Source organism: Pezoporus wallicus, unplaced genomic scaffold (genome assembly GCF_028554395.1).
Source record: "Pezoporus wallicus isolate ANWC-B61680 ecotype Strahan unplaced genomic scaffold, APGP_CSIRO_Pwel_v1 contig_3812, whole genome shotgun sequence".
NCBI lineage: Eukaryota > Metazoa > Chordata > Aves > Psittaciformes > Psittacidae > Pezoporus > Pezoporus wallicus.
In genome coordinates this window covers 1371433-1384076 of record NW_026639618.1, presented here as the reverse complement: position 1 = coordinate 1384076, position 12644 = coordinate 1371433, and the positions used below count along the sequence as shown (strand labels likewise).

Below are 12644 nucleotides of genomic sequence, written 5' to 3'. Positions count from 1 at the left end.
TTATTTTGCTTACTTAACAGACCAGCACAAATCTATAATCTTCACACTTAGTAACATCCATTGTTCACTGACAGTCAGTGAAAGGGCTGAACTCCAACATAAAAGACAACTTCCCTGAGCAGCTAAAAGCATTTAGCCCCAAAAGGCAAGTGTTTATAGAAGGACAAGGAGAACAAAGAAAAATAGTATGCATGAGTACCCACCCTAGCATACAATCTGTAGTTAAAAACCACATGGCTTGTGACAGCTGGTCTCCCTTCACAGACAAAAGCCTGTGTGGCATTTTGAGTGAGCTCTTGAGGCAGAGCCCATTCTCACATAATAAAGATAACAGTATTTCATGTTATTTAATTACATTTTTATTTAGTACTGCTACCGGGAGTTGACCCTAAGTGGGCAGCAATGGGTGCTGGAAACCTGCTGTTGGGGTAAGCACTCATCACTGTCACCAGGAGAAGCAGGCACTCCTATCTCCTCCAAACTATCTTCTTAATAGCACAGACTTTGCAGCACCTGACCAGATGCTTACCTCTAAGGCTAACAGTGAGCCACCTGGTTCCTGAAGTGCTTACTTTCTCAGTGTTGGCCATGTGCTCAAATACCTCATTCAGTCAATCCTGTACTCCACTGCAATTTAGAAATCCTTTCATTTAGGAACATTAATACAAAATTAAATTTAAAAAAATGGCCTGAACTATGTTCACATATGGACCAACCTGCATTTTATTGCAGCCAAAAAACCCTAAACCTTTTGGTTAGGTTAGAGGAAAACAAATAGAGTTTGGCTACCTTCCTTACATGGCAAATGAAGGAGGCAAACCCATCAGCAGGTGATCAAAGACCGAGAGTTCAAGCCCACCATTTCTCATCTAGCAGCTCAAAGCATACGTGTTACAATAGTATCTACCTAATTGTACAAATGGTGAAGCACAGGAAAGCATCCAGACCACAGGCATTCAACCTATGAGATGGGGCAGTGAAGAAATGCAGCGCTCAGAGGGCTGGGGCAGAGCTGGGGACCATTGGCTTTGCCGCTGCATAGGAAATACTTACCCTGCTGGACATTCAGGAGTCCTTATCTCTTCACAGTCATCATCCACCCAGTGGGTTTCTCCTACCAGAAAAGTCACATTGGAGTTTGAAAAAAAATAGAAAATAAAGTCTAGCTCCAGGTAACGGACTCCCTTGTCATAGTTCCCATGAATGATGAGCAGGTTCCTTCACAAAGCTGAATGAATGATCTGGTTTTATTCTATTCAACAAGAATATCCCAACTAGCACTCCTAGAAGTAGCTCTTAAAACTGGAGCTAAGAGTGTCCTTTTGAGTGCAGGAAACAGAGGCTACACTTCATGCTCAGCGGTCATCTATTTCATTTTTTTTATATTCAATCTGTCAAAATCATGCAGCGCTGCTTCTGGCAGTGAATTCCCACCCTCCTCTCCATGAGCTGATGCAGCTGGCTAAAGCCACAAAACAAAAATTCATTCTGGGGAAGAAAAACAACTCTAAATAGTTTCCAGCTGATCAGCTCACAGATCAGGTGAGACCAGACACAGCTAAAAAAAAGCATTAATACTCTTTCAGAGCTAGATTAGTTAAAATTACCTTATGTAATCAACTATTTTCTTAAGGGTTTCATCACTGAATGCTGTGTATAGAGTGGCTCATGACTTGCACTTTCACAGGTCAATTGAAAAACAAATTATTAGCTAATGAAGCTAGCTTCCTGAATCTGGCACTATTAAAGGAACTGCAGTTCAATTAAAAGAACAAAACAAAAAGCACCATAGAAAAGACCTGCAGGAAATATGTCCTGCAGCAATGCCAACTGACCATGACAGGAGGTGGAGGGACTATTTCCAAGAAGGAAAAAACCAAAACAAACAAAAAAACCCCAAACACACTATCCTCAGATAGGCAAAGGCATGAAAGAGGAAACACTGTTCTCACATAAGGCTTGCTCCTGTTAGAGTGCCAGGGTCACTGAGATCATTTGTTATTAGCCAGTTCAACAAAGATTATGTACATTAAAGTGGGAGACATGTAAATTCTTCTGTCTTGACCCTTGTAAGAGGGAGCTCACAAAAAAGGCAGGAACTGAAAACTATACCAACATTTAAGTGGTCTCAGCCTTGGGTTTCTTTGAGAAGGGGAAGAACATAATCTACAGTGCTTGCTGGGAAGTCCATGTTTCATTTGGATTCCAAGCTCAAGAGAAAAAAACCAACCCAGTTTTCAGTGTATGGATCTGGATTATTACATTTTTCTCAACATATGCAGTTGGCCAAAATTGTGTGGAAGGAAGACTTTTGAACTGTAACCCTTCCATCGGTAAAGTTAATGAATAAAAATCTAAGAACTAGCTGAGGCAAAAAAATAGGAACATGTAGAGCACATTAGGAAGGATCAAAAGATCTGCTCTGAATGGGAGACACATTACACAAGGCAGGGTGTGCTCCAAAAAGTCAGGGTAGAGGATCAAAATTAAGCCCTCAAAGTCCATCCACCTACCAGGGCATGGTGTGCATAAAGGTTGCAGTTATCTAAAGGCAGTTATCTAAAGCCCATGCCACCATCTGCAAATTACCACCATTCTGTATTCTCACAACTCCAATCCTACAAGAAAAAAACCCTGCAGGTGTTATGCCAAGTAGTTTAAGAAGGAGTTTTTGTGGTGGGGGTGGGGAGAGGTCTTTGAAACAGAGATAACATATCTAGGAATGCTTCATTCCTTCCCAGACCACCAGATATCCCTGCTTTCCCTGTGATGCAGGCAAATGCATCTGAACACTTGTGTGTTTTGCTTTAAATTCTTGTTCATCCACCTGCTCCTCTTCCTGTAATTATCTCTACAGGTAAAGATAATGTCCTTCTACTATCAATAAATTAGAAGCATTAACCCCAGCTAATTCCCATGCAATTCCCCATTCTTCACCCCATCCTCCGAAAAATCAGAACAGAAGATTCCTCCTTTAAAAGAAGACTCTTTACCCACAGGGCTGCCTTCTATCGAGTTTGGAAAAATAAGAAGTAGAAAGACCAAAGATGTACCTTTGCAAACGACTTGGTAATTAGTACAACAATCTCCTCTACTTAAGCAGTCTTCAGAGCAGTGACAAGCATTGTCATCATTCCTGGTTTCTCCACAGCGATCTTTGGTACATTCCCAGCCCCGAGCTAAAATATTCATAAAGTAAGCAAGAATGAGAGATTATAATCAAAACAAAAAAGTACTCACTATACGCATAATGACAACACTCTAGTCGTTAAAGTGGGAGGTAAAGTTTATGGCCCCATTTTAGTGATTTCAAGACCTCTGAAGTTGGCATGTCAACCAGAAATGAAAAGGACCCCTGTATCCTGCAAGTGCAGGAGGGCTCCTCCACCCACCCACAAGTGCTTTTGCTGCCCTCAGGTTTTGTACTCTGTCCTTTATACAACCTGAATGCCAGGAAAAGTATGGAAAGCAGAAGGAAAGAAAGGATCTCAACAGAAAAGCAGTGAGGCCTGAACCACAAGCTAAGGATTCTGATGTTTCTTGGGTAATCCTGTTTTTTCTCCCAACTACCCGTCCTTGATTCAATGTATAGGAAATAAGAGAAGACTGAAAGGTAAGACTATGTGAGTGCAAACTGATGCTTTCCTCCCATCATTTCCTCACCCATAGGGTGAGATTCAGTATCAACCACAGAAGGTATGAGTACAAGAGCTGTTCTTCAAGGAAAAGCATGGCACAGCTCCTGTAAAACACCCCAGACCTTCTCATCTTATAAATTAAGTTAGGATCTAAGCATTTGTCTAAATTTGGGTGCTCTTTCAAGGACAGTACATTGATATATTTTGGATTAGGGCCTAAGGATGTAAGCATATTGTTTTCCACATCCTAGCTCAACCAAGAAGAAACTTTAGAATCACTTTAGACAACATGCAGCCAGCAACAAACACACCACATAAGAGCAATGACTTTTACCCCTTTTTCTCCTTCATTTGGGACCTTTTTCTATAATTACGTAGTATTTACAGATGTACATGTGATAATTGCCTTAATAAATGCCTGTGGGAGTGTATGACAATTCACACACCAGTCCCAAGGTCCATGCAGGTACCCATACACATGTGGACATGGTGCATTGTGGACAGGTGGCTGAGAAATTTAGTATCTGTCCTTTGGTAACAAACCTCTTGTATTGCACTGAAAGTCTTCAAATAGAGCCGCTCTTTCTGCAGACATTTACACCAAGAGCAAAACAGCATCAGCCTAAAAATCAGAAGTTTTTTCATACCAGATTAGCTCACTATTTTTTTTTGGTACTAAGTTATTAAAATGATACCATTACAAACAGAACTGAGGAAGTCAGGACTTTCAAGCATTGCACATCCATGGGCAATGATATTTTTCACCATCAGACTTCTGGCTGTTTAATAAGTGTAATTCTTTGATAAAGCAATCAAAATTTTAATGGCAGAAGTATCAGGCACCTGTGTCAACTGACCAATGTGCAAACACCCAAGGAGATGGGTACAACTAATAATTTAAATGCACTATACTATGAAGTGAAACATGGTTCCCTTTGGTGCTCTTTGAAGATTTTCTTGACCATGACTCATGCAAAAAGCAAAATGAAAATGAACCCAGTGCTGTATTTCTATCCTCCAGGGTCTAATGAATTGAAGTCAAATGTTTTTACCAGTGTGTTATATGCATCCTGACATCTGGAAATCGGAGACTGGAGCAAGGGTAACAAGCCCCACCTGTCACCTGCAGCTCATTCCCAAAGCACCCATGCTGTTTCAGTGCTTCCAGCTTCTGAGCTGCTTCACAAGCAACCGTTTGCCCACAGGCATGAATTGCTCCAATATGAATTTATCACTTGGGAGAAAAAAAAGGATGGCTGACACAGAATCACCAACCCTCCAGCCTTTACCATGGCTCTTATCATTGCAACTTGGAGGTCAAACTGGTGCCTGATCACTGAGTATTGCTTTTAGCTGAATACCAGAAGATCTATTTTTCAAGTAGTGTGAATAGTACCCTGCTTTTTGTGCCCTGGAAACCATGGCCGAAGCCCAGCAATGAGGAGCAATAGGTGCGCATCCCTACTGCTTCTTGCAAAGAAACATGGGCTTCACTTTGGGCTGAGCTGAGCCTGCCCGGCAAGGCAAGGTGAGGTAAGGAGGAGATGCAGGTTATGTCAGGGAACGCTGGTTCAGCAGGCAGGTCCCGACTGCTGGCAGTAACCAGGTATCAGCAGCGCCTGGCAGTGTGGGACAGGAGACCCATCCTACCTGTCTTTAAGCACAGCTCATCAAAGTCGAAGCAGCAGCTGTTGTAGCTCTTGCAGAGGTTGTCACAGCGGCAACCAGGAGGCTCTGCCTCTTGAAGTTCAAAGCATCTGTTTTTGCAGGAGCCAGAGGTACTGATCCAGGGGGAATCTGACAGGACTGTGTGGAACAAGAAACAGGGCAACATCTGTCAGGCTGGCAGCGGCGTTATGGGTGGCTCAGACCTGAGCCACTCAGATGAGCAAAACCTTGGCTGCCTGCTCTGGGGAAGGGAGCAGGGAGAGGAGAAGGATTGCTTGAAGGAGAAAAAGAAAGGAACAAACTCCAAAAAGGTTGCTCTTGCTCTTTTTGGGGGAAGGAAGAAAGAGGAAGGAAGCAGCATGCTGTGATAATGTCCTGCAAAGAAACAGGCTTTACCTCTGTAACAATCAAGAGATCATTAGCAGAAATGTATTGAAGTCTCCAAGGCCCAATTCCAGGAGCTGAAGCTATTCCTCAGAAGCAGGCCTTTGTTTTCAGAAGCCAAGTGACATTTTCATGGCTGGCTGGGCAGTTTGCATAGGAAAGGACTGCAATTAATCTACACACAGTCAGCAGGACTTGGTTTGCTACACTGGAAAGTGCCAAATCAATGTCAAGCATGAAAGAAAATTGTAAGATGCTCTATCTTTTGGTGGGCTTCTGCAGAGCATCAAGTCATAAAAACAAAATTCAGAAATATGTAAAAAAAAAAATCAATGTATTTAATGTGTATAACTAAATGAAGGACTGCCAGTCTGAAAACCATGAATAATGTATTAGACTTCAATAACCTGTTTATTAGTGAGGGCCTTTACTGTCAAAGCTGATATGTACTTCTCTGCTCTCTTCTCAGAACTTAGTATTTTACACACTTGATATAATTTATACACTTTTCCTATGAGAGAATTCTACACAGCAGCTTACATGAAGCAGGCAGGTTGTGTGCTACTTTTAGTGTTAATCATTTTTTATGAAATAAAATAAAAATTGTTATGTTATTCCTTAGAAACAGAGGTGTTCCAAGGAAAATTTCACAATGCCTTTTGCTCCTTGAGAGACCTATTAAGTCTTTGAAATTTTCTTAGGGTTTGGTTTCTTTTAGACCACGGTTTGGTTTTGGCAAACCTCACCATGATTAGCAGTATGATTTTAAGAGGACTGATGCAATGGCACTTTTGGGAAACAGCTGCTCTGATCTTTTCTTATATATTTTCCTACTCTTTACGTAGTTAAAAGTTTAGTCTCCACATCAACTGAGAGGAAACCCTTTCCCAAACAAGATGGCATTATCCCATGAGAATGGGTGGAAAAGATGATGAAAGGGGAGTTTGAGGTGACATGGATGGTTGATGTTCCATCAACTCCCATCCCCAGCACTACTGCTCCACCACTTTCCTTGGAGAGGCACTGGCACTAGTTGGACACCAGCACAAGCCACTTCAGGGAGCAAACCTGGAAACAAATCAACCCTACAGCAGGATAACGGGTAAGAAACTCAAACCAACCACAGTTGCAGTCATGGACCATAGCACTGGCAAGGTGCATTTGTATGAGTGCTGGAAAAGGTACTAGTAAACAACTGTGTCTCTCTGCTGTTGGGTTTGGGTTGGTTTCTGATTTTCAGTAAGGTCAGTAAAGCTAAGAGCAAGTAACATCACATACAGAGTGAAGTTTCACTCCATGGTACATACCATGCAAACATGTTCTTATTGAGCCATCAGTATTTTGGTCATCTGGAGTTCTAAGAAGCTAAATGTTGTGTGTCTATGCTGGCAACACACAGATCAGTATTTTCTTTACTCACATAAATAGGCCACAAAGCTACATTAGAAAGCAATCACACAAGAATTGTTTCAAAGCATGCCAACACTGGGATATTTTCAGAGATATGAACTCTTGTTCCTTATTCTTAATGACAGCTGCTTCCTGACAAATACTTCCGAAAATCTGTTACTAAATAACGTTTCCATGTTATTTAACCTCTTCTATTACTTTCCTTTTTGGAGGCTAGGTAATATACAATCACACATTCAGTAAGCTGCAAATCAAAGACATTAGGGACTCAAAGGTATTACATACTAGCTCACACTATATATCACTCATACTGGCATTGCCCTCTTCATTTCAAAGGAATGAGAGAGATCATTTCAGAAGGTTAAAAAACACATCAACATGTTTAGGAAAGAGAAGGTTTAAATCTGATTGCAGATTGCATAAGGGACAGAGTCACCTGCAGCTCAAGGAATGCCTAGCCGTTGTAAAGAGCAGCTCATTTATCTAGAGCTGGAACAAATTGCCCACCAAGGCTGTGCAATCTCTGATCTTGGAGATTTTGAAGAACAGGTTAAACCAAGATCTATCAGGAGCACTTCAGTAATAACTGACCACATCTTGGGATATAGAGAAAGTCTACATACCTGTTCAGGATCCTCTCTAGATCCATTTTCTATAACTGCAGGTAGAGTTTCCATTTCACATAAGAATGGTTTAGCCCAACTACCTTGTGTGTTATATTTTCACATCTCTTTACAATCACATTATTACTGATGTGACAAATTATCCTAAATTACTTAACAAACTCAGGTCACACCTCCTGAGCCAATGTAGGACACTTTCCATACAGCAATAGGAAAAAGGACTTGTTTTAATTCCTGTGATCTCTGAATACATTAAGATCATTCCTTTGTTTATAGTGCTTGACCTTGCTTTTGCAGCCAGACCATGGTTTTCAGGTCATGCACAATGCCATGGCAGAATAGTCTGAAAATACATCATCGGGAGTTCCAACCCTGGCGAGCATTTTCAAATTAACAGAAACCCCTGCACAGAACAATCCTGCACAATTTCAAAGTCCTTTGCAAAACGCCTGCATCCCTCCACAGCTCCTGCCATCAAACCATGCAGCACAACAGCAACATGAAGATCCTCCCCTCCTTATTTAATACATAAAGCTCTTTATGTCCTTTTCTATACATTCTTTTTTTTTTTTTTTTTTGGCCAGCTGAGCTCAAAACAACCATCTAAGGATTGCCTCATGTCATAGATTATAGATTCAAAAGAGACATTACTTGGGGCAATAGTGCCATATCCAACTACTTGCTCTGATTCTATCCAATTACAATATTAAAAAAAAAACAAAAACATAAAAAAAAAATCAAATCCATTTACTTTCAGTGGTATTTTGGTCATAGAACCACACAACATAGATGTGCTTACATAGTCATTACAAGAATGACACTACCTGATAATATTCATATTACGAATTCTCTTTTTGAGAATCCAATTGCAATGAGTAAAATTCCAGTGAAAAGCCCATAAAGTAGAAAAAAAAAAAAAAAAAAAAAAAAGAAGTCCTAACTGTTGTAATACAAGAAAGATAGAACTCGGTTTCTAATGGCACGTTTAAAAGTCCAGGCAGAAAGGGCAGAAAAAACTTTTCTCCTTCCAGATTTATAGCCATCATCCTCTCATGAACAAGGAACATGCCTTAGGACACTAAGGCCATTTTCCCTGCAAGCTCTTACAGAGCTATCTAAAAAGCTCATAAAGCAAATCACCGAGTTATGAAAAAGTGGGGGCCTTGGTTCTTTAATGTCTTTTAGAAATTTTAAGTCAAAAAGCTATTTCAATGGCATGATTTGCTGGGTACAAATATTAAATATCTCAAAACGTATAAAGGTTTATATACCTCTACAAAGTAAAAGTAGAACAAGAAGGGGTGTTCAGGAACTATGGTACTTCTTTGACACAGCATTAAGAAACAAAACATGTTGGTTTTGGCTCACAGAGGAGGTCTATGCCAGATGAAAACTGAAATTTGCTTACAGTCATGGCAAACCTCTGGAGAAATACCTGGTCTACACAGCAATGGTTGGTAAAGAGTTTGGTCAATTTAATAATTAACTCCAAACACCAAGAAACTTGGAACAAATAAGCCAAGGGAGGGTGATGTTGCAAAAGAATTTATACCAATATTTTCTTCTGGATACTTCATTGCACTGGATTTCTGAAAATATAACTGGGAGTCATGCAATTGGGAGAGCCTAAATAGCTTCTTTGATCACTCTGCTTTTCACTTATTAGAAAACCAGCTCTCCAGTGTTACTTTTTACTTTCTCCTTTAGCCAGATGACACTGTAATACTTTATTCTTTGCTATCATATCCTGTTTTTTTACTGCAATAAAAGTAACCAAGTTGCATAAACACAGAAGAGACAAAACCCTCCATCACTTTTCCATCTCTCACTACTGCACCCTCAACTGCACTACTTCAGTGCCAAGTGCTGGTCCAGTCCCACTTAACAGCAAATTCTCCACAGAGTACCAAAAGTACCTCATCTCCTGCTCTCTTGCAAGAGATTCTGTTTGCTTCCTATTTTTCTGGAATGCTGAGCTAAAACTCCTGCTATTGGAAACAGCACACAGCTACTGATCCCAGAAGTGATGGTGGTACAGAATCAGAATGGTTTGGGTTGGAAGGGACCTTTAAGATCATCTAGTTCCAGCCCCCTGCCATGGGCAGGAACACCACTGAACAGTGCTGGTTGGCTTAGCAGAGTTGGCACTGACCAGCTGCAATGGGTTCCCAATCTCAGACCTTTGGGACTTCAGTACAAATCAGCTGAGCAGCCCTGCACTAAAGCCTAGATGATCACCAGTGAAAGCAAGCAACTGGCAGTCAGGTGTTGAAGACATGAAATATAGATCTTTCACATCACTATTAAACACACTCTGCAACTACGCCAGAAGATAAAAATAGAAATATATTTGGTTTTCAAACAATTTTTTTATTGTTATATAAAGATCAAAAGCAATGGATGCTATCTTTCTGATTATCTAAAATGCCTTTGCTCAGTGATCAGCAGCCCTGATTGTGGTTGTCATTAAACACCAATTCCCGTGAAAGAGGACACAGATACATTACCAGGAACACAACAAACTTTGGCCACAGTAAACAATTTTGTAATTAAAATTCACAAGCCATCCTTAGAGACAGGCATTGCACATGAAACCCTTTCACTTCAGTTATATTAACCAGCTCTAAGTCAACGACCACAGGTTTCATTTTTCCTGCCAAAGGGAACAGACACACAAGTCAAGCCTACTTTTTCTTTAAAGAAAAAAATTACTAGTTTTCCATTTAATGTATTTTTCCATTCTGACTCTGCCCGAGCTCACAAACCCCTATCCTGCCCCAGAACACAAACAACAGTCTTCCCTGTGGCATGTTCTTGCTTTCCTCCAAATCAAAAAGGAGGCTGCAGAACAAAACCAGAGGACTCGGCGACAGCACATCTGGCTGAACACCTGCTCTCCTCTGCCCGGCCCTCCCCGCCGTCAGATGTCTGCCGTCTGCTGTTCGCAAACCAGCATGACCTCAGGAGCCGCACAAATCCCAGCAGCGTTTCTCAGCAGCGCCTCTCGAAAGCATTCATCAAGTTTCTAGAAATCGCTTCAATAGCTACCAAAATAAAACCAGGACTCTTAAACCCACCGGGGAGCTTCTCCGAGCTCTTCAGGGAAAGTGTGTGAAGCGCAAAACATGACAAATGCTATGGACGTGCTCTGAGAGCAGTCTCTGAGAGACTGACAGCACTCAGTCCTAAAATAAGGCAGATTTTCCATAGTCACAGGCACACAGAGCAAAAGTTTAAGTAAATAGGAGACCTATAGGTGAGTCCCAAAGGTCAACTGACCCAGGCTTGGCGAGTTATTTCTTCCCCTCTATATCCTAGAGGGAAAAGGAACAAGCAAACTACTGTTTCGGAGTAGGAGTGGTTTCTAAGTACACTATATAACATAAGGGTATTGTGATGTACAATTTATGTCTGTTACTGTACCTGAGATCGGGCCCTCATCCCATTCTTCAGATCTCCTAAATCGATTTGCTGTAAATCCCATGCAGACATTTACTCCAAAGGCAAAAGCAAATAAAGATATAACCTGCAAAAGTAAAACAGCAAAGTAAGCAAACAGTGCAAAGCGCAGTGCTTGCGTGCTAAGAGCACTACGGTTAAAGGGGCAGAGATGGTCCTCTGTACATTGGAGCTCCCCAGCACTGCAGTTCCCATCACTGGAGCAGCAGCTGACAGCGTCACCCTTGGAGAGTAACACGAACCAGGAGGGCTTTATGAATAAAACATCTCTTGCTGAGGCTGAAACGCTCCTTTTTGTAGGAACTTATTCAGGAGAGCAGGGCTACTCCTCCTCTGAAAGCAAACACGCTGCTCTCCTCCCTACCTGGCGCGGGCGGACGCAGCCCTCCCCAGCCATGCCAGAGCCTGCTTGAAGAGCCTGCGCGCACCCTCGCCTTTTCCTTACGGGGAGCGCAGAGCTCTGTTTGCTCGGGGAGTTGGGGCTATTAGCTACAAGTAATCCCACCTGGTGAGGTTGACAGGCTCGTGTGATTTGTCCAGGGGGTGATTTCATCATGTTTCACTCACAAATCGCAGCTCCGAGTGCGAGGAGCTCCAGGCATCATCCCTCACTGCGCCCTCCCCCAAACACACACACACGCACACACACACACGCTTTTATGTGGTTTCCTCTGGCAAAGCAGGGCTGTCTTGTGTTGCTGCGGCCAAGAGCTGTTCCTGCTCATTTTATTCTCCTCGCAAAAGTAACATGACTAAAAGAGAAACCAAATGCATCTCCATCTGGCTCAGAGAAGAAAAAGTGGAGGGGGAGAGGCTCACTGAGAGCTGAGAACTTAAAATACCCTGGTGCCACTCTCAAACGTCACCCGGTGTTGCAGTGTGGTGGGATCGGTGCTCCCTGTGGGTTTGGGGAGCTTGGGCACCCGTTTCATTCTCCATGGGTACTCCTGAAGTTTCCAACTGTGTTGCAGAGCAAAGTTTCCGCCAAACAGGGGACACCTTCAGAGCAGGGATGTATTTTTCAATGCTGTTCTCCCGTGCTTCTGTGGCAGTGCAAGGCTTGGATTGATGGAAGCACAAGCAACTTTATCTGAATAGCTGGAAACCATAGACTTCCAGAAAGGAAGGGAAGTGACATGTTCCTTCTGCTCCACATTTTCCCATTTTCATCAACAACAGAAAGCTCGGCTGTTTGGATAAACACTTCTATTTACAAAGCAAATGATAACGCTGAGCAGAATTACAGTTCAGATCAGTGACTTATATATTATCTGCCAAGGCAAATTACTTACCAGTGTAGTTTGGCACTTTTTTCTCTGATGAAAGTTTCTTTCATTTAAGTGTTTACTAACAATCACATTTAAAGGGACAGAGTCTAGATTTGTAAGCCCTCAGAAGGTCTAGCGGAAGGTATCCCCCTCATGGCGGGGGGGGGAACTAGATGACCTTTAAGGTCCCTTTC

At 42.0% G+C, this 12644-nt stretch overlaps 1 protein-coding gene across 6 annotated transcripts in view; it reads right to left on the bottom strand.

The window, feature by feature from the left end:
• ENPP2 (ectonucleotide pyrophosphatase/phosphodiesterase 2) overlaps window positions 1-12644 on the bottom strand; it is a 69627-nt gene that overhangs the window by 43679 nt on the left and 13304 nt on the right. For 2 of the 6 annotated variants that reach the window (XM_057415239.1, XM_057415240.1), the window contains exons 1-5: window positions 11688-11821; window positions 11147-11249; window positions 5289-5444; window positions 3054-3179; window positions 1054-1114 (exon numbers count right to left, since the gene is read on the bottom strand). In XM_057415239.1, the coding sequence (XP_057271222.1) occupies window positions 1054-1114; window positions 3054-3179; window positions 5289-5444; window positions 11147-11249; window positions 11688-11738 (497 nt within the window). In that variant the 5' untranslated portion in view covers window positions 11739-11821. Of the gene's footprint in view, window positions 1-1053; window positions 1115-3053; window positions 3180-5288; window positions 5445-11146; window positions 11250-11347; window positions 11518-11546; window positions 11822-12644 lie in introns of those variants that run through there. The other 4 variants (XM_057415244.1, XM_057415243.1, XM_057415241.1 and 1 more) reach the window with 3 other exon arrangements.